Raw genomic sequence first — 20922 nt, forward strand, 5'->3', positions numbered from 1 at the left:
CTGAAAAGTGCATTGGGACAACATCATTTCTGATTGTGCCTGCAGGCGCAGATTGAGAAAGGGCCAGCTGGGTGTCATAGGAACCGGGGGCGTAGCGTCTATTGGACAAGCAGGGACAAATGTCCCTGGGCCCAGAGGGTCACCCCTGCCCTGCTGCCGCCTCTGCCCCACCGCTGCTTCTTATCTTGGCCTCCAGGGGGTGGGGTTGAGCCGAGCGGGGCAGGCCACCCCCCGTGGCAGAGGTGGGCGCTGTTGCTGTCAAGCACCTCCGGCCAGCCTGTGTGCCTCTCCAGCCAAACTACATGCCTGCGCAGTTCGACTATGGATGTCGCATGCCTGTGACATAACGGGCATGCGACGTCCATAGTTGAACTGGGCAGTCGCGCAGTTCGGCCAGAGAGGTGTGCGGGCCGGCTGGAGAAGCCTGCTAGCCACAGCGCCTGCCGCCGCGGGGGGCCAAGATAAGAAGGGGCAGTGGGGCAGCGGCAGCGGCAACCGTGGCGCCAGAGGTGGCCAACAGGATGTGGAAGCAGCGATGGGGAGATGTTGGTTGCTGTGCCCCTTGCATCTGATGTCAGGGGGCGGGGCTTGGGGTGCTGGAGTATGGGGGGCCCCCTGCCCAGATTTTGTCCCCTGGCACCTGGGAGGGCTTGCTACACCCCTGATTATACTGAATCAGACCCTTGGTCTATCTAGCTCAGTATTATCTTCACTGACTGGCAGGACCCTCCCTCCAGCGTTTCAAGGCAGCCGTTTTCCCAGATGCTGCCAGTATTGAACCTGGGGCCTTCTGCATGAAAGGCAGATGCTCTGTGGTCCCAAGGGATGCTGTGGTCCCAAGTGGGTTTTATATCCTGGGTACAACCACCCTGTCCAATATGTCCTCCAGCCACACCGCTAATAGTGTGAAACATTGTGTGACCCTCTGAATTTTCTTTCTCCCTTTGTATAACAATTTTAGATGTTGCTTTGGTTCATCCCATATGCAAGAGAGCATACACACCGAATATCCACCGAGTATTCCATACACCCCAAGGGAGACATCAAGCCAAATAGTAAGTTGGAAGTGGGAGCTTTTCTGTAAACTTGTCATCTTAAAGGGCTGTATTTTAAGAGTTGGGGAGGTGAAAGCCAAACTAGAAGGAATGGGGAGCTGAAGCTATACTACGGACGTATAGTGTTCCGTACCACTTGGACTGACATAGCTTCTCACAGAGATTCTTGGGATCTGTAGTTTGGCAAAGTTGCTGAGAACGTTCTTTTGGTGATCCCTTCATCCCCTTACAGAACAACAGTTCCCGGGGTTTCCTGGGGGAGAGGGAATGATTGTTGAGACAATGTTAAGTCTGCGGTGTAGATCAAACTAGTTTGCTTTCATGCTGACTGACACCCTCCAGCTCTGATTCAGATCACTAAGCAGGCACATTTCAATTATACACAGGAATCTCTTATGCCAACAGACTTCCTCCTTCTCTTCAACAAAGGGAGCAGTTCTGTGGATTCATCCTTTTCCACAATGATAGCTCTCTGCTTCTCCTTCTGTTGAAATGAATGGGGTTTTCTTTTTTTACAGGCAGGGAGATCTGTGTACACCAGAGAAATCCAGTGCCAGCAAGAAATCACCAGATTGGGCAGCTTCACAAATGACATTCTTCCTGCATGGATATACAAGTTCATGTAGCAAAAGAAATTATATACCCTTATGTGTGAAAATCACACAGATGCCTAATTTTGTTGTCTGCCTGTGTTTGCAGGCTACAATATGCAGTTGCCTTGAAGGATATGGCAAAAATAACCATTTCTTAATCCCTCCCACTATACAACTGTTTTTACCATGCAGACCAGGAGTTCCATTGTGGCTGGGGATGATGGGGATTGTAGTCCAAGATATGGCCACCCAAGTTTGAGAACACCTGCTGTAGGCAAAATGTTGTGTATGAAGTGGTTTTAAGTGATCCACCATACTTGGGCTCAGGAAATGATTTTACTCTAGGGCAGTGGTTCCTAAAGTGAGGTTAACCATCTGTTGTGGCAGGGAATGCTGGGTGTTGTAGTTCAGCAGCAACTGGCAGATCCCAAGTTAAGAACTTCTGCTCTAGGGCAGGGGAAGGGGATTGTGCTAGTCGATAGCTCTCAGCTTGACTACCTCACAGATTTGCTGTGAGGGTAAAATGGGGTAAGTTGTACATATAAGATCTATTGGGGAGAAGGCCTGTGGGGAAAAACATGACAGAGGTGTGTAGCTGAACACACTGTGTAGCCAGCGTGGTGTAGTGGTTAGAGTGCTGGACTAGGACGGGGAGACCCGAGTTCAAATCCCCGTTCAGCCATGAGACTTGCTGGGTGACTCTGGGCCAGTCACTTCTCTCTCAGCCTAACCTACTTCACAGGGTTGTTGTGAGGAGAAACTCAAGTATGTAGTACATCGCTCTGGGCTCCTTGGAGGAAGAGTGGGGATATAACATGTTAATAACAACAACAACAACAACAACAACAACAACAACACTGTGTAAACAAGAAATAATAATAAATGATCAGCACATGTGGTGATGTGCATGTGAGGGGGGGGAAGGAAGATAGTAGTGTCATTCAGATGTTATAAAATTGTCTCACTGTAGCCATGTACAGCAGGGAAAAGGAAGAGGAAGTCCCGCCCCCGCTGCATCAATCAGTCGCACCACCCTCCGCTCACACTTACAGTGGGGTTTGTCTGAAGAGGGAAGAACTGAAAGCGTGATGGTGGACACTTCCATGATTGCAAGATTGGATTGATCCATCACGCTTCCGGCTCTTCCCTCTTCAGACAAGACCCACTGTAAGCGTGAGCAGCAGAGTGTGCTGCTGATTGACGTGGTGGGGGTGGGACTTCCTCTCCCTTCGCCCCGCTGTACACGGCTAAAACGGGGTGATTTCATAACTCCTGAGTGAGGCTAGGGGCAACGGAAATTCTCCTTAGTAGTGAGCTGCCTCACTGGTGAGCTGTGAGGAGGTGTGAGAGAGAGTTACGATGTGCTTTGTGGGCATGAGCAACCCAAGGCAGGAATGTAACCATCTTTCAGATGAATTCTGTTTTAACAGTGCAATATTATTAATACTATGTACTATAATAATAATATTAATATGCAGTCTGGAAACTACAATTGGTGCAGAACGTGGCAGCCAGACTGGTCTCTGGGATAACCCGAAGGGACCATCTCACACCGATTTTAAAAGATCTGCACTGGCTACTGATAAGCTTCTGAGCAAAATACAAAGTGCTGGTTATTGCCTCTTAACGCCTTGGGTCCAGGGTATTTAAGAGAGTGCCTCCTTTGTCATGAACCCTGCTACCTGTTACGATCTTCTGGAGAGATCTGGTTACGGTTGCCACCAGCTCGTTTGGTGGCGACCCAGGACTGGGCCTTCTCTGTGGCCGCCCCAGGGCTCTGGAATGCATTCCTTGTCAAAATAAGAGCTTCACCATCTCTGGCTGTTTTAAAAAAAGATCCTTAAGACACACCTGTTTTCTCAGGCTTTTAATTAATTCACAAATTTTAAATGGCTGGTTTAATCTTGTAAAATTATTGTAATCATTTCCTCCTCTCTTATATTTGTTGTATTTTAACTGATGTATACGACATAAGGGTACACACATCAGGCGGTGCATAAATATGATAGATAAATAGATAAATAAATAAATAACGTTTGATGACTGATTTCCTCACAGAACCGATTCACTGTGCCATCCTATGCAGCCAATCAGCAACCTTATTGTGAGCCTTATCGCCCAACTTCTCCGCTTCCTTCTCCACTGCCCTTGGATCAGCAGCACATACCCACCAGGTCAGTCATGCCGATATGGAAAAAGACGCAGAGTCTGTTTCTGAGGGGAGCCCGCTTTCTCTTCATTGGAGGAAAGCGGCAGACTGGCTGGGTTTTGTGCTCGAACCCAGGAGATCTAAGTTCAAATCTTGAACTCACTGGGTGATCCTGGGCCACATCACTCAGCCGAACTGCTTGACTGGGTTGTGAGGATAAGATGAGATAATGCCACCCACATATATGATTCATTGTGGGCTACACTTTCAAAGGAGGCTTTTCTGGCCCCATTGTCAAGGCCCATCCTCAGTACTGTTGACCTGGCTATTTCGTGAAGCATTTGGCGGGGCCTGGGGAGATGGTGAATCCTGCTTTCTGATTGTTCTTCTTTTCTCAGTTCTCCTCATATTGTATTTTGAATGTTTTTGCGGGTGGACCACATTATCCGCCGATAACGAAACGGCGGATAATGAAGCATTGAGCCTACGGGATCACGGGGGTTAGGTTCCTACACTTTTTTAAAAATTGCAAAAAAGCACCAAGAACCATGAATATGAACCATATAAAGCGCCCTGCCATGCTCCCTGAAATTCCATGAAAAATCACGTGGTTTTTTTAAACAAACGAGCCACAGAATGGCTTTTCTCCACAAAATGATGGCCAGAAATGGCTTCCAAGATCATTTCCGGCCACCCCCGACCCGTGGATTCGTGGAATTAACCCCTTTTCTGCCTTCCTCCCCACATATGTGACTTGCCACCTCCTGCCAACTCCCATCAGTGACTGCCTCCTCCAGCCGGCCAGCCTGCTGCTTTCTCCTGCCAGCCGGCTGGCATCGCTGTTTTCTCCCCCGTCCCCATCGCTATCCGGGCAGCTGCCCGTGAACTCTCACGAAAGCTGTCTCACGCTCATGAGGGATTAGAGATGGGTATGCCTTAGAGAAATATATATAAAGAAGATAAGCTGCCCTGAGCTCCTTGGAGGAAGAATGGATTGTGAATGTGGCAAATAATAATAAAAGATGCACACAGAGACATATGTGTGTGTGCATACGTGCATGTCCGTTAAAATGTAATTTCAGCTTTCAAAATACAATTCCACAAGGTGGCATATATTTAAAAGTGGGAATAACACACACACAAATACATACTATGCAGTCTTAGCATGAAGCTCCCTACATCTGGGATTCTTAGCCTTGATGCGATTCTGACGATCAGGCGAAATCAGGCTGGAGGGCCTAGCCCGATTTTGCCTAACCGTGTGAGCCACTGGACTCGCAGGCAAGCCCGGTGGCTTCCAGGCGGTTAACCCGCCTAACGACCCCTCCCCTTAAACCGGGTGAGCAAGCGCTCCGCAAACCCGATTTTTAAAAATGTGAGTAGCCACGGCGTGGCTCCGTGCTGCGGTTACTCATGAGTAGACCCCTGACCAGGCGGCTCAAAAGCAGCCTCCCGGCTTGGGGGTCTCTCCAATATGCCCTGCACACTTCTGCAGGGCATACTGGAGCTTCTGGTGGCCGCACGGCCCCGAACTCCCCAGCCCCTGCCAGCTCCGTCATGGAGCCGGCAGTCATGTGGGCAGCCACCCTGCTCATCTGCGGGGAGAGTGGGCTTAGCCCGCTCTCCCCGCAAACCCGGCCAAAGCGGGTCTCACTGATTGTGAGACTCGCCTCCTTGAGTCCCCAGATAGGAGAGGAGAGCTGGTCCTGTGGAAGCAAGCGTGACTTGTCACCTTAGCTAATCAGGGTCCACCCTGGTTGCATCTGAATGGGAGACTAGAAGTGTGAGTACTGTAAGCTATTCCTCTCAGGGGATGGAGCCACTCTGGGAAGAGCATCTAGGTCCCAAGTTCCCTCCCTGACAGCATCTCCAAGATAGGGCTGAGAGAGACTCCTGCCTGCAACCTTGGAGAAGCCGCTGCCAGTCTGTGAAGACAATCCTGAGCTAGATAGACCAATGGTCTGATTCAGTATATGGCAGCTTCCTATGTCCCTATGTCCAGGGAGCCCCTGGTGGCGCAGTGGTAAAACTGCCGCCCTGTAACCAGAAGGTTACAAGTTCGATCCTGACCAGGGGCTCAAGGTTGACTCAGCCTTCCATCCTTCCGAGGTCGGTAAAATGAGTACCCAGAATGTTGGGGGCGATATGCTAAGTCATTGTAAACCGCTTAGAGAGCTCCGGCTATAGAGCGGTATATAAATGTAAGTGCTATTGCTATTGCTATGTTGTTGGACTACAACTCTCATTGCCCCCAGCTGCAATGGCATGGGATGATAGGAGTTGTAGTCCAACAGCATGCAGGGACCCAAGGTTAAACTCTTGCTTTAATAGGTTGACCTATGACAGCCCTAAACTCTCCATCTTCTTTGCAGGCCTCCACCCCCAGTGCTGAAAACTACCACTCAGGAACACTTCTACCCTTCTCGACCTGCACCGTTGCCTCCCGTCTAACTTTCTGTTTCTCTGTCACAAGCTGATCTGTTTGCTGGAACAGAGGTGTGTCTGTCTTCCATCAAGTGGCTCTTGAAAACCTTCCTTCTCCTTTGGTGCAGGGGAAGGAATTTTTTTTTTTTTAAATGCAAAACCAAGGAATGTAAACTTATCAAGCAAATACCTCTACCAAAGCTCCAGGAACTGAAACCATCAAGCCTGTGAAAAACTGTCTGTGCAAACTACAGTTGAGCTGGACCACTGGAAAGTGGATGGATCAATATGAAATATGACTGTTTGGGCGTAATTGTGTCTATTCCTTTTTATGGTTAGATTTAATCGCAACCATCCTTTGCTTCTTCTTGTCTGATTAGTAGAGAATCAAACAGTGAGTGAAGGCAGACATAACACTATTAGAGGATTGGAGCCAATTTGGCAATGCCCTCCATATCTACTTTGTTGAAAAGAGTTAAGCTCTGAAGAAGACGAAGAAAAGTAGTTCTGCAAGTCTGCAGAAAAAGCCGACTGTGAACTGTGCTGATTGGATAGTGTCTGTGTCGCCAAGAACTTTCCCCACCATTTCCAGACAAATATTTGCACTTTTTAAAAAAATAATAGCTTCCTTTTTATTATTATAAATAATATGACGAAGAATGGATAAGTGCATATATGGCATCTTAAAAAATATAAAAGGCAACTTGCTAACTTGGCAAAGGTAATCCCTGCTAACTTGGCAAAGAGGCACCTTTTAACCTGGTGATTCTCTTTATTTAGCAGGGGAACTGGCCCTATCCACCCCCAGCACAGTGACTGTTGCTGGTGTCTATCTTATGTTTCTTTTTAGATTGTGAGCCCTTTGGGGACAGGGATCCATCTTATCTATTTGTTATTTCTCTGTGTAAACCGCGCTGAGCCATTTTTGGAAGGGCGGTATAGAAATCGAATAAACAAACAAACAAACAAACCTGAAGTATGGTGGGAGGGGAGATTGGCAGTGAATCAGCATTCGATTTGCTGGTATGTACGTCAGTTATTCAAACTGCAAAGCTACGAGGAAGCCAGCCAGGAGTTCTGTTACAAGTTCTGTTTTAATGTTACTTCTGTTTTCACTTGTAGTTAGGTAGAGGCAGGCATTAATTGCAAATCATGTTGGACCAGCACACTAACAAGGGCAACAAGCTTCAAATGGTCTGGGTCTGGCTGGACAGGGAGTTCACGATTTGTGCGCAAACGATGAACAGGCACAAGCTGAAGCTCTAAGAAAAATGAACGTGGTTTTTCGAAAATGCAAGGTATTATTCGTGTGCACACAAGTGTTAATGAGGTGTGAGACGGTGTGCGTCTGTATGCATATGATTAACACATTTTAAAACAAAGACAATTTTAACTGTGCTGGCTGACACTAAACTGTAGATAGTCAAGGATGATAGGTGAATTTAACTTAACAGGTGATAATTAACAAATGGCTGTTCAGCAATTCTTCTAATATACCACTAATGCTTATACAAAATAAAGGTACAAGAAACTTCTGTTTTTGGTCTAGGCTGGGGTGTGGGCTGCTAATGGCCCACGTGGCACATATTCAGCTCTTCTAAAGCCGACTAGAATCCCAAGCATTCTAGCTTTCAGGCCCCCCACCCAAGTAAGTTAAAAGCAGAGGGGTGCTTGAAAATGGGATGACAACCAGGGCTAATAGGCACATAGCAAGCTTTGGGGCCTGAGGACAGACCGCTGGTCTGTGCTACCCACGCCCCTTGGCGCTGGCATCAGACGCATGCTGACACAGGGGGCATAGCCAGCGCCTGGGTGGGTGGAGTGTGCAACCCTTCCCAGGTGGTGCTTTGTTCACTGACTGCGTGTTCTTTCTCTCCCTTGCTCAGAGTGAGAGTTTGAAAGAATACCCAACGGATGAAGTGCTCGCTGCTGAGAATGGGTGAGGGAGCACACCTCACACTCCCAGCCAGCGAGCGCTTCGTTCATCAGCTGGGTGCCTGAGAGGGTGCCCTTGGTGAGCAGGCCCCAGTGGCCAAGGGGCATTTGTCCCTCACCCCCACACGTCCCATCCCCCCCCCCCCAATGGTGGCTCCGCTCCTGAGTGCTGAATAACTGGAAATGAGGAGGCAAAAAGCACACATTCGAAAAGGAGCACAGATCCACCCTATGTTGATTTTCTGTATGTAAAATTTAATACGATCAAGGATCAGATACATCGGATACGATTATTTAGAAAATACAGTCAATGACCAGACAATATTAACAGCAATAGATGTCAAACAATCATCCGAAACGTTAAGAAAGCTTAAAATAACGATAATTCGGCTAACTCAGGCCGTAGCTTGCAGACAGCAAAACAATATGTTGCAGCATTTAAAGAAATGGCATCATTATTATGAGACAATGAAATTGGCGAATAGAAAGTGTCCGAGTGCCCTGGGTATTTTGACAGCAATGGTAAGATTAATCGAGCCCAAACATCTTTGTAATATGGACAGTACAATAGAACATGAGCAGAGGATTCAACAACCCCAGCTCCACACAGGCAAACCCTGGCCCCATAAGGAACCACCTTGAATTTGCCTTCAAATTGATTTTCTGTTACTTCAGTATCTGTATATCAAGACTTGTCTAGGGCTGAGCAAGACTGTTTATGTTTGAGGATAGCCATTTCCAAATAAGAACACTGTAGAGATGCTGTATGTGCCCCCAAAAAACTAAGTTTGGCATTGGTCGGCTCACAAAGATGCTATGCAAATAGTGCTAACGAGATGCAAATTTCTGGCACCCCTTTTGCTTGCAGTGCATTTCCCATGTGGCCTTCAGATGCCCACGGCAAACCGATCAGATTAGATGGCGCTGTCGAATATCTAGGTATCTGTTTATTGGTGGTGGATGTGCACATAAATCTTCTGGTCATGCACAATTGGCAGCTATTGGGCACATTCTCCAATTCTGCCCTCTTGCTGTTAGCATCTTTTAATGTGAAATCACAGCCTTGATCACCAGCATCCTTTTTTTTTCTTTTTAAAATGTTAAGCCCCTTGAAAATGTTCTGAGCACTTTAAACCCTAGCAGCCTGCTGAAGAAATACATATCTTTCATCATTTATTTTAAGCATCGCGCTTTGTGTGTGTCAGTCAGGATGTTTACATTGGCTAAATCTTGTTGGATTGATTTGCATCAATCTTTGCACCATGGATTAAGCCAAACTTTTAAAAAAAAAAATCTGCTAAAAAATAATCTGTTAGACTGGGAGGGCTAGTTGGGTATTAGTAGAGGTGGTGGGATATCCTGGCGTGCTATGCTTGCATAGTGTATTATAATGGATATCAAAACTGTTATAAAGATGTGTCTGCTACTCTAGCTTCAGATAATGAAACAATTCTTATGTTAAGACCTATTCCCCATTTGGCGGTAGTTATTCAGCATACACTCGTTTGGTAAATTTCTCCATATTTCTTGCCAAAAAGTCTTTAACAGTGTTTGTATATATTCATATATAAATATATGTCTGCAGCTGCAATAATAAAATACTTGAACTATTGTAGTCTCCAGAAACTTATTTTATTTTATATTCTGCTTTTCCACCACCAAGTCCTCAAAGCAGCTTATAAGTTTTAAAAATACACTTTTAATTATTATTTCCTTCTACATGCTGCCTCCATTTCCCTCCTCTTTCTCTTTTGCTTCCCTTCTGTCAGTATGTGGAATGTAAGCTCCTTGGGGCAGGGACCCAGCCTCTTGTTTTTGTTTTTTAATGTACCATGTGCATTGGATAGTGGCATAGACATAATTTTTTTAAAAAAATATTTATTAGAAACATTTAATATACCACCCACTCCAAAGACTCTGGGCAGTGTACAAAAACATAAATAAGCCAACATTGAAGATTGCATTCTAAGTTAAAAACTAAAGTAGCTAAAGGAAAACAAATAAAGTAAACTACAGGGCAAAAGACTGACGAAAAAGAAAAGTCTTTAGTAGAGATTTGAAGATCAGTAAGGAAGGGGCTAGACGAATCTGAAGGGGAAGAGAATTTCAAAGAAGTGGGGCAGCAACCGAAAAGGCCCTTTTGCGGGTCCTAGAACTCCAAACCTCTCGAAAATCAGGGACCGACAAAAGGGCCATTTGAGATGATCTAACAGGACGGGATGTAACTGGGTGGGAGAGGCGGTTCTGTAGGTAAACAGGCGCCAAGCCCCACAAGGCTTTTAGTTTATAACGTTTTAAAGGGGTGGGTTTTTTTAGTGGTTATTTTGTTTTATATGATTTAAGGTTTTAATTGTTGTGTGTTAGATTGTAAAATGCCCAGAAATTTTATATGGGGCAGTATATAAATACGATTTTTAAAAAAAGGAGTATGATATGAACCTGCTGAATTGGTGAGGAGGGGTTATCAACCTTGGGTTCCTAGATGTTGGACTACAACTTCTTCTTCTTATTTATTTATTTATTTACACAGTCAGACAGGTGTTATTGACTGGTTTGTTTTATCCAGACATCGAGTCCTTCCCAAGGACCTGGGATGGCTGAGTTTTACTATCAGTGTTCTTGCTGTTATTATTATAGATGTTGTCGCAGAATATAGGCTGTTCCCAGTAAAGCTGCTTTTTGTAATTGGCTGATGGTGATTTCTCTGGCCCCTGTGGTGTTGAGGTGCTCTTCAAGGTCTTTTGGAACTGCACCCAGGGCGCCAATTACCACTGGGATTATTTTGGTCTTTTTCTGCCACAGCCTTTCAATTTCAATTTGTAGCTCTTTGTATTTGGTGATTTTTTCTATTTCTTTTTCTTCTATTCTGCTATCCCTTGATATTGCTATGTCGATTATTTAACTTGTTTTTCTTTCTTCTCCACTACAGTGATATCTGGTGTATTGTGTGGCAGATGTTTGTCTGTTTGTAGTCGGAGGTCCCATAATATTTTTACATCTTCATTTTCTTCAACTTTTTCAATTTTATGGTCCCACCAATTTTTGGCTACAGGTAGCTTGTATTTTTTGCAGATGTTCCAGTGTATCATCCCTGCTACCTTGTCATGCCTTTGTTTGTAGTCAGTCTGTGCGATCTTTTTACAACAGCTGATTAGGTGGTCCACTGTTTCATCTGCTTCTTTACAAAGGCGGCACTTGCTGTTTGTTGTTGGTTTTTCAACTTTTGCTCTGATTGCATTTGTTCTCAGTGCCTGTTCTTGTGCAGCCAGTATTAAACCCTCAGTTTCTTTCTTAAAGCAACCATTCTTAAGCCAATGCCAGGTCTTGGTGATGTCTGATTTTCCACTTATATTATGCAAATATTGACCATGCAGTGGCTTCTTTTTCCATTTTTCTGCTCGGTTCTTGACTTGTTCTTTTTTGTAGGCCTGCTTTGTTTCATTGGTGTTGAATAGTTTCACGTTATTGACCATTTGAAGTGCATCTTCTTCACTGTCCCTTATGTATTCCTCAAGGCCTCTTTTCTCCTCCTCTACTGTTTGATGGACTTGCAGCATTCCTCTTCCACCTGAGCTGCGAGGGAGGTAGAGCCTATCTACATCACTGCGGGGGTGCAGAGCATGATTGATGGTCATGATTTTCATGGTCTTACGATCTAGTGTCTCTAGCTCTGCCTGGGTCCAGTCTATTATCCCTGCAGTGTATCTGATAACAGGTATAGCCCAGGTGTTTATGGCTTGTATGGTGTTCCCGCCATTGAGTTTGGACTTGAGGATTTTTCTAACTCTCCTGATGTATTCACTTCCAATTTTTCTTTTAACTTCAGTGTATGCAATGTTATCAGCCTGGAGAATGCCCAAGTATTTGTAATGTTCTTTCTCTTCCAGGTTCTTGATGTTGCTTCCATTGGGCAATTCTATTCCTTCTGTTTCTGTTATTTTTCCTCTGTTCCTTATTAATGCAGCGCACTTGTTTAGTCCCAACAGAGGTGTATCTAGGGAAAATAGCGCCTAGGGCAAGCACTGAAATTGCACCCCCTGTCCAAACATCTGATATCCATCTTTCAGATAACTTTACCATAATATCAGCTCAAAAATATGTCAATCTTGTTAATCTTTTCATATTTCAAAAACTATTTAGCAGTGGATGTAGCCAGACCAAAAAATGCTGGAAAACTACAAATTTCAGTATGCTGGGGCTCATGAAATACCCAAATACTGTGTGGAAGTGTACTTGGAAAACTAAACAGAAGTGCTTGTCTAATTCTCTACTGTGCATTGTAGCATCATTATTACATATGTTTTAAAAATAAATGGAGAATTTGACTTTTCCCAGATACTCTGAAAATAATTAAAGGATTTGCAGAGTAAACTGTGTCACTGCTTGGAATATATTCTAGTATTTCAGAAAGACAGTTACAATGAGAGAAAGAGAGCAAGAAACTCCAAGTGGACCTTAATACTAAGGATCTCACACTGATTCAAAGACAAACTCACCATTAATAGCCATATTATTAAGACATCACATTTTACTCCCTTATCACAAGAAGCAAAGTAATGAAAATGAACACAATCCTAGCTCATAAGCTTCAGCTGAGTATTCACAAAGCCCTGATTCTCTGTACATAGTGCCAAACTAAATATGTGTACAGTGACTTATATTCTATTAAATTTTCTTTCTTTTTACCTGTAGCCCCTTTGGGGCTTCCTAAAGGCTGTGGGGGGCTCTGCAAATGTTTCCCCTCCTCCTGCTGGCCTCTAGGGCCTCACAGGGACCATTTGAGCATGTGTGGTGGCCATTATTTAAAATAAATTTTGTTTTAAAAAAATGACTGCTGAAAACAAAATGGCCACCACGCATGCTCAAATGGCCTCTGCGAGGCCTGGCATGGCCTAGGGCCTCACAGAAGCCATTTGAGCATGTGCGGTGGCCATTTTGTTTTTGGTCACCATTTTGTTTTAATTTTTCATTTTTAAAAATGGTGCCACCTTCAAGTGGCGCCCGGGGCATGTGCTCTCCCTGCCCTACCCTATATACGCCCCTGAGTCCAAACTCCATTGCTATATCGCTACTGAATATACGGACAGTGTTTAGCAGTGATTCGATTTCTGACTGGGACATTCCATACAACTTCAGATCGTTCATATACTGCAGATGGTTGATTTTACTTGATGTTTTAGATGTTTGGTATCCGAGGCCTGTTTTGTTTAGTATTTGTGAAAGTGGGGTCATGGCGATTACAAACAACAGAGGGGATAGTGAGTCCTCTTGGGAAATGCCTCTTCTAATGCTAACCTGTCCAACCTGTCACCATTGATTGTTAGCTGTGTACTCCACATGCTCATTACTTTTTAAATAAATATCTGAATGTTTTTGCTGACACCAGTTGTTTCTAAACATTTTAGTATCCATGTGTGAGGCAATGAATCGAAGGCTTTCTTGTAGTCAATCCATGCAACACTTAGATTTGTTTTTCTTCTCTTGCAGTTTTCTAAAATCATTTTGTCAATCAGCAGCTGGTCTTTTGTGCTTCTGGTGTTCGGGCAATTTCCTTTCTGTTCAACTGGAAGCTGTTTGTTAGTTAATAAGTGTTGCATCACTTCATCTGCTATTATTCCAGTTAATAATTTGAACATGGTTGGGAGGCAGGTTATCGGTCTATAATTCCTTGGAACTGCACCTTTTGCTGGGTCTTTCATGATGAGATGAGTTTTCCCAGTTGTTAGCCATTGTTCAATATCACCTCCTTGCAAAATGTGATTGAACTGTTTTGATAGTTGTTTATGAAGGCTTGTTAGGTGTTTAAGCCAAAAGCCATGCAGTTCATCATCGCCTGGAGCAGTCCAATTTTTAATTTTCTTTGCTCTTTCACTTATTAATTCTGGTGTTATTATTAGATCTTGCATTCGTTGGTTACATTTTTTGACCTCTTTCATCCAGCCTGCTTTTTTATTATAACCTATTGGATTGTCTCACAATTTCCCCCAGAATTGCACTGTTTCTACGTTTCTTGCAGTTTCTCCTTCTATGCTTTGGTAGAAACGTCTCTGATTCAACTGGAATTGGAGATTCTGCCTGTGTTGCGTAGTTCTGGCTTCATATCTGCTAATCTTCTTTGACACTGCTGTTATTTGCTGCTTTATTATTTCCAGGACTTCTCTAATTTTCCTTGAATCGAGGTGGTATTTTTGGATCAGATACTGTTTGGTGTTTTCATTCTTCAGCTTCTTGTCTTTCATATCTTTCAGTTTACTAGCATCTGATCTAAGACTGGAAATTTTATTTTCTAATCTAATCTTCAATTTACAGTAGGTGATACTTTCTTTTTTTACAGGTCCACTGATCTTACATCCGAGCTCTTGTGTTGTTATTGTTGCTGCACTGTACATTAGTTGGTTTGTTTCTTGCAAATTATTGGTTGTTATTTCTGCAAGTGCAGCACTGACATCTTTTAATGCTTGAGCAAGTTGTTTTTTGGCAACTGTTTTTAGAGCTGGAAGTCGAACCCTGGTGGTTGTTTGGTTCATGTGCTCAGTTATTTTTTGCTTTAGTTCTTTTGCTTTCCTGTTAAACAGAATTCGGGTTTTTGAGGTGAAGGCAAAGGGGAGGTTGCCTGGTTTTGATTTTGAAACAGTTCAGCCGCAGTGGCATCCTCGATTTCCAACACCTCCTCCACCTGCGCCTGAGCAACTTCTTCAGTTGGTGGTGTATGTTGCATTGCTTAATGGAGCATAGAGCCAGAATGGCGGTGTAGTGGCACTGCTATATAAATGGGGGACATTTGTGTGGTGCTTCTACCTAATTCCGCACCCTGGACTGGGGGGAGCACTTGGGGGCAGTGGCGCTCTTACCCTTGGACTTCGGGGCCGGAGACTTAGAGAAACTACTAGATGTGGGGAAATGATCATTGCAGGCTACCCGGATGGCTTATGATATGGTGGTGATATGTGTGTGCTAACCCAGACTTGGCCAACTCAATGAGATGGCTGATTGGAAGATGCTCTCTCTGGAAGAGAGCTGGTCTTGTGGTCGCAAGCATGGCTTGTCCTCTTAGCTAAGTAGGGTCCACCCTGGATGCATTTGAATGGGAGACTAGAAGTGTGAGCATTGTAAGATATTCCCCTTGGGGGTTGGAGCCGCTCTGGGAAGAGCATCTCTGAGTTTCCAAGTTCCCTCCCTGGCAGCTTCTCCAAAATAGGGCTGGGAGAGATTCCTGCCTGCAACCTTGGAGAAGCCGCTGCCAGTCCGGGTAGACAATACTGAGCTAGGTAGACCAATGGTCTGACTCGGTATATGGCAGCTTCCTATGTTCCTATGCCTTTCTCACCAGAAAGGTCAGAGCCTCCACACCCCTGGGGGCCCCCAAGCCCTTCTTCGTCTGTACTGGTTGGTGTGGTTGCCACTGACCCACACTGTGCCAGGTGGCCAAGTATGGTTGTGACCTGTGCTGGAGTGCTTTAGAGACAGAAGGGGCAGTGATGAATATGACAGATATTTATATACCGCTTTTCAACAAAAAGTTTCCAAAGCGGTTTACATAGATATAAATAAATGTAACAAATGGCTCCCCCTGTCCCCAAAGGGCTCACAATCTAAAAAAAACAAATGTAAGACAGACACCAGCAACAGCCACTGGAGGGATGCTGTGCTGGGGATGGATAGGGCCAGTTGCTCTCCTGCTGCTGAAGTGGGAAAATAAATATGCGGGGTGGGAATATGTGATGTGCCGAAATGTTCCTGCTAATGCCTATGGGCATCAATGTCCCTGTTTTAGCTTCTTACCTTCTTGTGAGCTCCGTTTCTGTTTGTGCCCCCCCCGAACCCCCCCCCCAACCCCACTTTTGTGTGTGTGTGTTGTGAGTGTGTAGGGGGATGATGCTTAAGACTTCTGGGCAGGGGTTTAGGTCTAGGCTCCAAAATTACCTGGGCGCACCTCTGCCTCCTGGAGCTGCCAAACGTGCCATTGCCAGAATGATGGACACAAGTTGGGGCAATCAATGCAGTGGCAATCAAGCACCTGAGCCTCATTGCCGAGGATGTCATTGAATTATAGGCCACTGAATAATGCCAGCACTGTTGTTCTTTAGAACATCGTCCCAAGTTCGACCTCGAGGGACCAACATCTCATCCCGGGAAGGAGGGACGCCCTGCGCAACGGGTGCCTCCCCAACTCGCAGACGGGCCCCCTGCAGGCTCCTCCGGGTGCCAAGCCACCGTCTCCCCCTCTCTTCTTCTCCCCCGCCGCCGCCGCCGCCCTTTGGGAAGCCCTGCCCGGCTGCCCCGCGCCCACCCGCCCGACCGCTGGCCGTTCTACCCGGGACCGTTAAAGCCAGATGGAGGACGGAGGAGGGCGCCCAGCCGCCCGCAGTGCCGGGAGGCTTTGCCTGGCCGTCTTGCTGCTCCGCGCCGCCCCTCTCTTCGCAGCCCTCGGTGAGCCCCCGGGACAGCGCGCCTCCAGCTGCCGCCCGGGCCTCTCCCCGCGCCCCACGACCCGGCGGCGGCCCCTGCCTCCCCGCAGGCTTAACCCGGCTGGAGCCGCCGCGTTGTCGCTTCTCCGAGGCCTGCCCAGAATAGGGAGGCGGCCGCATCCTCCTTGCCCCCTCCCCGGGGCATGATGAAGAGGGCTTGTTCGTCTTCATCTGGCGTGATAAATAGTTGCTGCTATTATTATTATTATTATTATTATTATTAATTCACCTGGTATAAGTTCTTCTTCTTCTTCTTCTTCATCATCATCATCATCATCATCTGGCATGATAAATAGTCTCATGTCTCAAGTCTTTATTTTAGTCTTTGACCAGCTTAATGAGAAATAGTTGCTATTGTTATTATTATGCCATTTACACAGTCTACCAGACATTATTGACTAGGTGTAGTACTTTAATTATTGGGCCCTTTCCAAGGGTGGTGGTGGTAGTGGTGGTGGTTATTTCATTCTTCTTCACCTGGCATGATAGTTTATCATCATCATCATCATCATCATCATCATTTTATTTTACTATTCACCTGGCATGATAAGTAGTAGTAGTTGTTTTTATTTTATTTTGCTGTTACCAGGTTAAGCCAATAGATACAATACAGAGAACGATAAAATAAAATAAAATAAAATAAAGTTGAATGGAAAAGACCATGACCAAGCTCATTTTGACCCAAGCTTTTTGCAGAAATAAGGGAATGTAACAGGGGGGTCAGGACTCAGTCAAGCCGATGCAGAATGACAATCTTAAAAAGCTCTTACAGGTTATTAAAGTGACATCATTTTCTTTTAATTTCCTACTAAGATCGCAAGGGTTGGGGCGGAGGGAACCATACAACTAAAAATATGCACTTAATACAAAAATGGTGGCATCCTAAGGGAAAAAATATATATATTTGCATTACTTGAATGCAAAAAGGATTTCTTCTTAACAGCCATTGCTTTTATATGTAGGTGCCTATTTTTTGATGTATGGCCCCACTGCTGCGTTAGCTCTAATCTTTGCTGTCATATTGCTGGAAAAAAGGAAATTAGTTACATTGTCGATGACAGTATTATTTACAGTGGTATGATAATGCAGCCGTTCACGCAGAGTTACTATTTATTTATAAGAATGTTTTCATATTTTGTCATTGTGGTCCAAGAACTGGATTACTTAAGATAGCTAACGATAACATAGAAATAGCCCAGTACAGGTGGTAAGTGCATTTAAGTTTGACTGGTATGTATTAATAGAAAGCTTGCACAAGTGGTAGCATTCCTTCTGGCCCACATCTTGTATAAATTGGGCAGTATGAACATAAGAAGCTGCCGTTGATTCATCTTGCTCAGTATTGTCTACATAGACTGGCAGCGGCTTCTCCAAAGTGACAGGCAGGAGTCTCTCTCAGCCCTATCTGGAAATGCCAGGGAGGGAATCTGGGACCTTAGCCCCATTCCCTAAGGGGAATATTTTACAGGACTCACATGCAGTCCCCCATTTAAATTGCAAACCAGGAAAGACCCTGCTTAGCAAAGGGAACAATTTATGCTTGCTACTACTTTGGCGCTGCAGGGAAATGCTTGACTAACGAGCAGAAGGTTGCCAGTTCAAAGACCCGCTGGTATGTTTCCCAGACTATGGGGTACACCTATATCGGGCAGCAGCGATATAGGAAGATGCTGAAAGGCATCATCTCATACCATGCAGGAGGCAATGGTAAACCCCTCTGCATTCTGCCAAAGAAAACCACAAGGCTCTGTGGGCACCAGGAGTTGAAACTGACTTGACATGGCACATTTTATCTTTTTACTTTTACTACTTTCTAAGACCATCTCATAGACATTCATGGGTCATACATATTGAGAAGTTCCATTCTTGTAAAGATTCTTTCTTTCTTTCTCCCCCCACAACCCACCTGCTGTTTTTCAAACACGTAATCACACATGGTCCAGTTTTTACTAACTGCAGATATTTAGCATTCAACCATATTTTCCTGCTTACAGTTGGCAGAATTAAAGATTAATGTTAGAGAATGTTAAGACTGGATTATATTCTGCTCATTCAAATGAACTCCATAGGGATACTGTGGATTGGTTGATTGCAGTGGAATCAACTGTGGATTGGTTGATTGCAGTGGGGTGGGGTGGGGTGGCATTTGGGGAGTGAGGGAAATTCACTCTGCATATGTGCAGAGGCATTTTCTTGCATAATGCGAATAGCTAGTGATCTGGTAGTTGTGTGCTCTGAAATGGTACGGGGATGGGTGAGATTTTCCACTGGCTTGAGATGTATTTACAAAAGCATGCAAGCACAGATGTAGCTATGCACACAAACAATTTTTAAAAACCCAAATCCACAGGACAACATAGATCTCAAATTCACAAGCCATCATGTGACAAAGTAGGCTCTGGATCCCAAACTTTAATGCTACAATACAATAAATATTTGTTAGTCTTTATGTTCATGACAGCAGATTGTAAGCTTTTGGACAGGGATAAATGTGTGTGTGTTGTAAAGTCTACATAGCATCTTGTGGCAGGTGCTTGAATAAGTCATAATAATCAAAACTCATGATTTTTAAATTTTTGAACAGTCTAAATAAAAAATACTAGTTTTTATTCATGTGAATTGCCTAGAGCCATGTGGGGTAGGTAGTATAACAATCTACTAAATAAAAAATAAAAGAGTTGCCAACTTTATCAGTGGTTTCCATCTGTGCCTTTAACAGCCACTTGATTCTGCAGACATTAGCGTGCTTGTCTGAGTCCAGGCTATTAGAAGCGTCACCTGATTTCTGCCCCCAAAAGCTGCTTTTGTGCGTGGGAGCCGGCGAGGCCCAAGATTTTTCTCTTGACCTTTTTTCTAATTAGTTCACAACCCTGTTCTAATAATTGCTATATGTGTACCTGATGCTTTAGGGTTGTATAAGCAAGACAGAGAAGGCTCTGCCCTAAAGAAATGTGTCAATGGTGGGGAAGATAAAGCATCTCCTGGAAGTTGACTCTGGGAGGAGGAGAGGTAGCCTTGTGGTAGTAAGCACGAATGGTCTCCTTTGCTAAGCAGGTCTGCCTTGGTTTGCATTGGATGGGTGACTAGATATGAGCACTGTCTGCTGTAAGAGATTCCCCTTAAGGGATGCAGCCACAGCTCAGTGGCAGAGCATCTGCTTTGCATGCAGAAGGTCCCACGTTCAATCCCTGGCAGCATCTCTGGGTAGGCCTGGCTGGGAATGACTCCTTCCTGAAACCTTGGAGAAGCCGCTGCCAGTCAGTGTAGCCAACACTGAGCTAGATGGAGGTTTGCCTGACTCTGTTTAAGGCAGCCACCTATGTTCCTGTGAAGGCAAGGAGAGGCAAGTTTAGCAAAGAAGGAGTGTGTACAAATTCTTAGCCTTTCTGTAGAGGTGGAAGTTCAACAAATGAAAAACCAGCACAGCATGTTTGCCTGCTCTTCTTAAACATTGAATCTTGGCAGTGGTTTGATGATGGGAGATGCAATCCAGCAACATCTGGTGACCCAAGGCTGGGAATCTCTGAGCTGCTGCCTGGTGTCAGGTTATGCAAAATCATAGTGATAGGCCCCTTCAGAATTAGGAAGACAGCCAAACTCCTAACCATAATGTCTGAAGGGTGTATTTGGATGCCCTAGGCCAGGGTTAGGCAACCTTGGCTCTCTAGCTGTTCTTGGACTACAACTCCCATCATCCTCAGCCACAATTGGGGATGATGGGAGTTGTAGTTCAACAACAGCTGAAAAGCCAAGAATGCCAACCCTTGGCCTAGGCTCATCCTAAGACTGCACTATTAAGAACTTCTTTTCAAAGGGAAGGCAATGTCTCCTGACATAATCAAACATTTTAGGAGATGTGAAAAGACTGTAGGAGAGGAGAGCTGGTCTTGTGGGAGCAAGCATGACTGGTCCCCTTAGCTAAGCAGGGTCTGCCCTGGTTGCATATGAATGGGAGACTTGATGTTTGAGCACTGCAAGATATTCCCCTCAGGGGATGGAGCTGCTGTGGGAAGAGGAGAAGGTTTCAAATTCCCTCCCTGGCTTCTCCCAGATAGGACAAGATTTTTTTTTATAGGACAAGATTTTTTAATTGAACCAACAAACTACCAAAGCATACAGTACGTTGCCAGATAGGGCCAAGAGAGATTCCTGCCGGCAACCTTGGAGAAGCCGCTGCCAGTCTGTGGAGACAATGCTGAGCTAGATGGACCAGTGGTCTGACTCAGTATATGGCAGCCTCCTATGTTCCTATGTTACATTTGAACCTTGATGGCCAAATTAAATAATTAACCTCTTAT

The 20922-nt window shown here is 44.9% G+C and overlaps 2 protein-coding genes across 4 annotated transcripts in view; both read left to right on the forward strand.

Annotated features, from left to right (window-relative positions):
• Window positions 1–9767, forward strand: part of ADAM9 (ADAM metallopeptidase domain 9) — a 68694-nt gene extending 58927 nt beyond the window's left edge. For both annotated transcript variants that reach the window (XM_053269161.1, XM_053269160.1), the window contains exons 20-22: window positions 962–1055; window positions 3707–3822; window positions 6170–9767. In XM_053269161.1, the coding sequence (XP_053125136.1) occupies window positions 962–1055; window positions 3707–3822; window positions 6170–6248 (289 nt within the window). In that variant the 3' untranslated portion in view covers window positions 6249–9767. The remainder of the gene's footprint in view (window positions 1–961; window positions 1056–3706; window positions 3823–6169) is intronic.
• Window positions 9768–16266: 6499 nt separating this feature from the next.
• Window positions 16267–20922, forward strand: part of ADAM32 (ADAM metallopeptidase domain 32) — a 39189-nt gene continuing 34533 nt past the window's right edge. The window contains exon 1 of one of the 2 annotated variants that reach the window (XM_053268967.1): window positions 16267–16586. In XM_053268967.1, coding sequence (XP_053124942.1) covers window positions 16490–16586 — 97 coding nt within the window. In that variant the 5' untranslated portion in view covers window positions 16267–16489. The remainder of the gene's footprint in view (window positions 16587–20922) is intronic. The other variant, XM_053268966.1, reaches the window with a different exon arrangement.

This window comes from Hemicordylus capensis, chromosome 8 (assembly GCF_027244095.1).
Source record: "Hemicordylus capensis ecotype Gifberg chromosome 8, rHemCap1.1.pri, whole genome shotgun sequence".
Lineage (NCBI taxonomy): Eukaryota > Metazoa > Chordata > Lepidosauria > Squamata > Cordylidae > Hemicordylus > Hemicordylus capensis.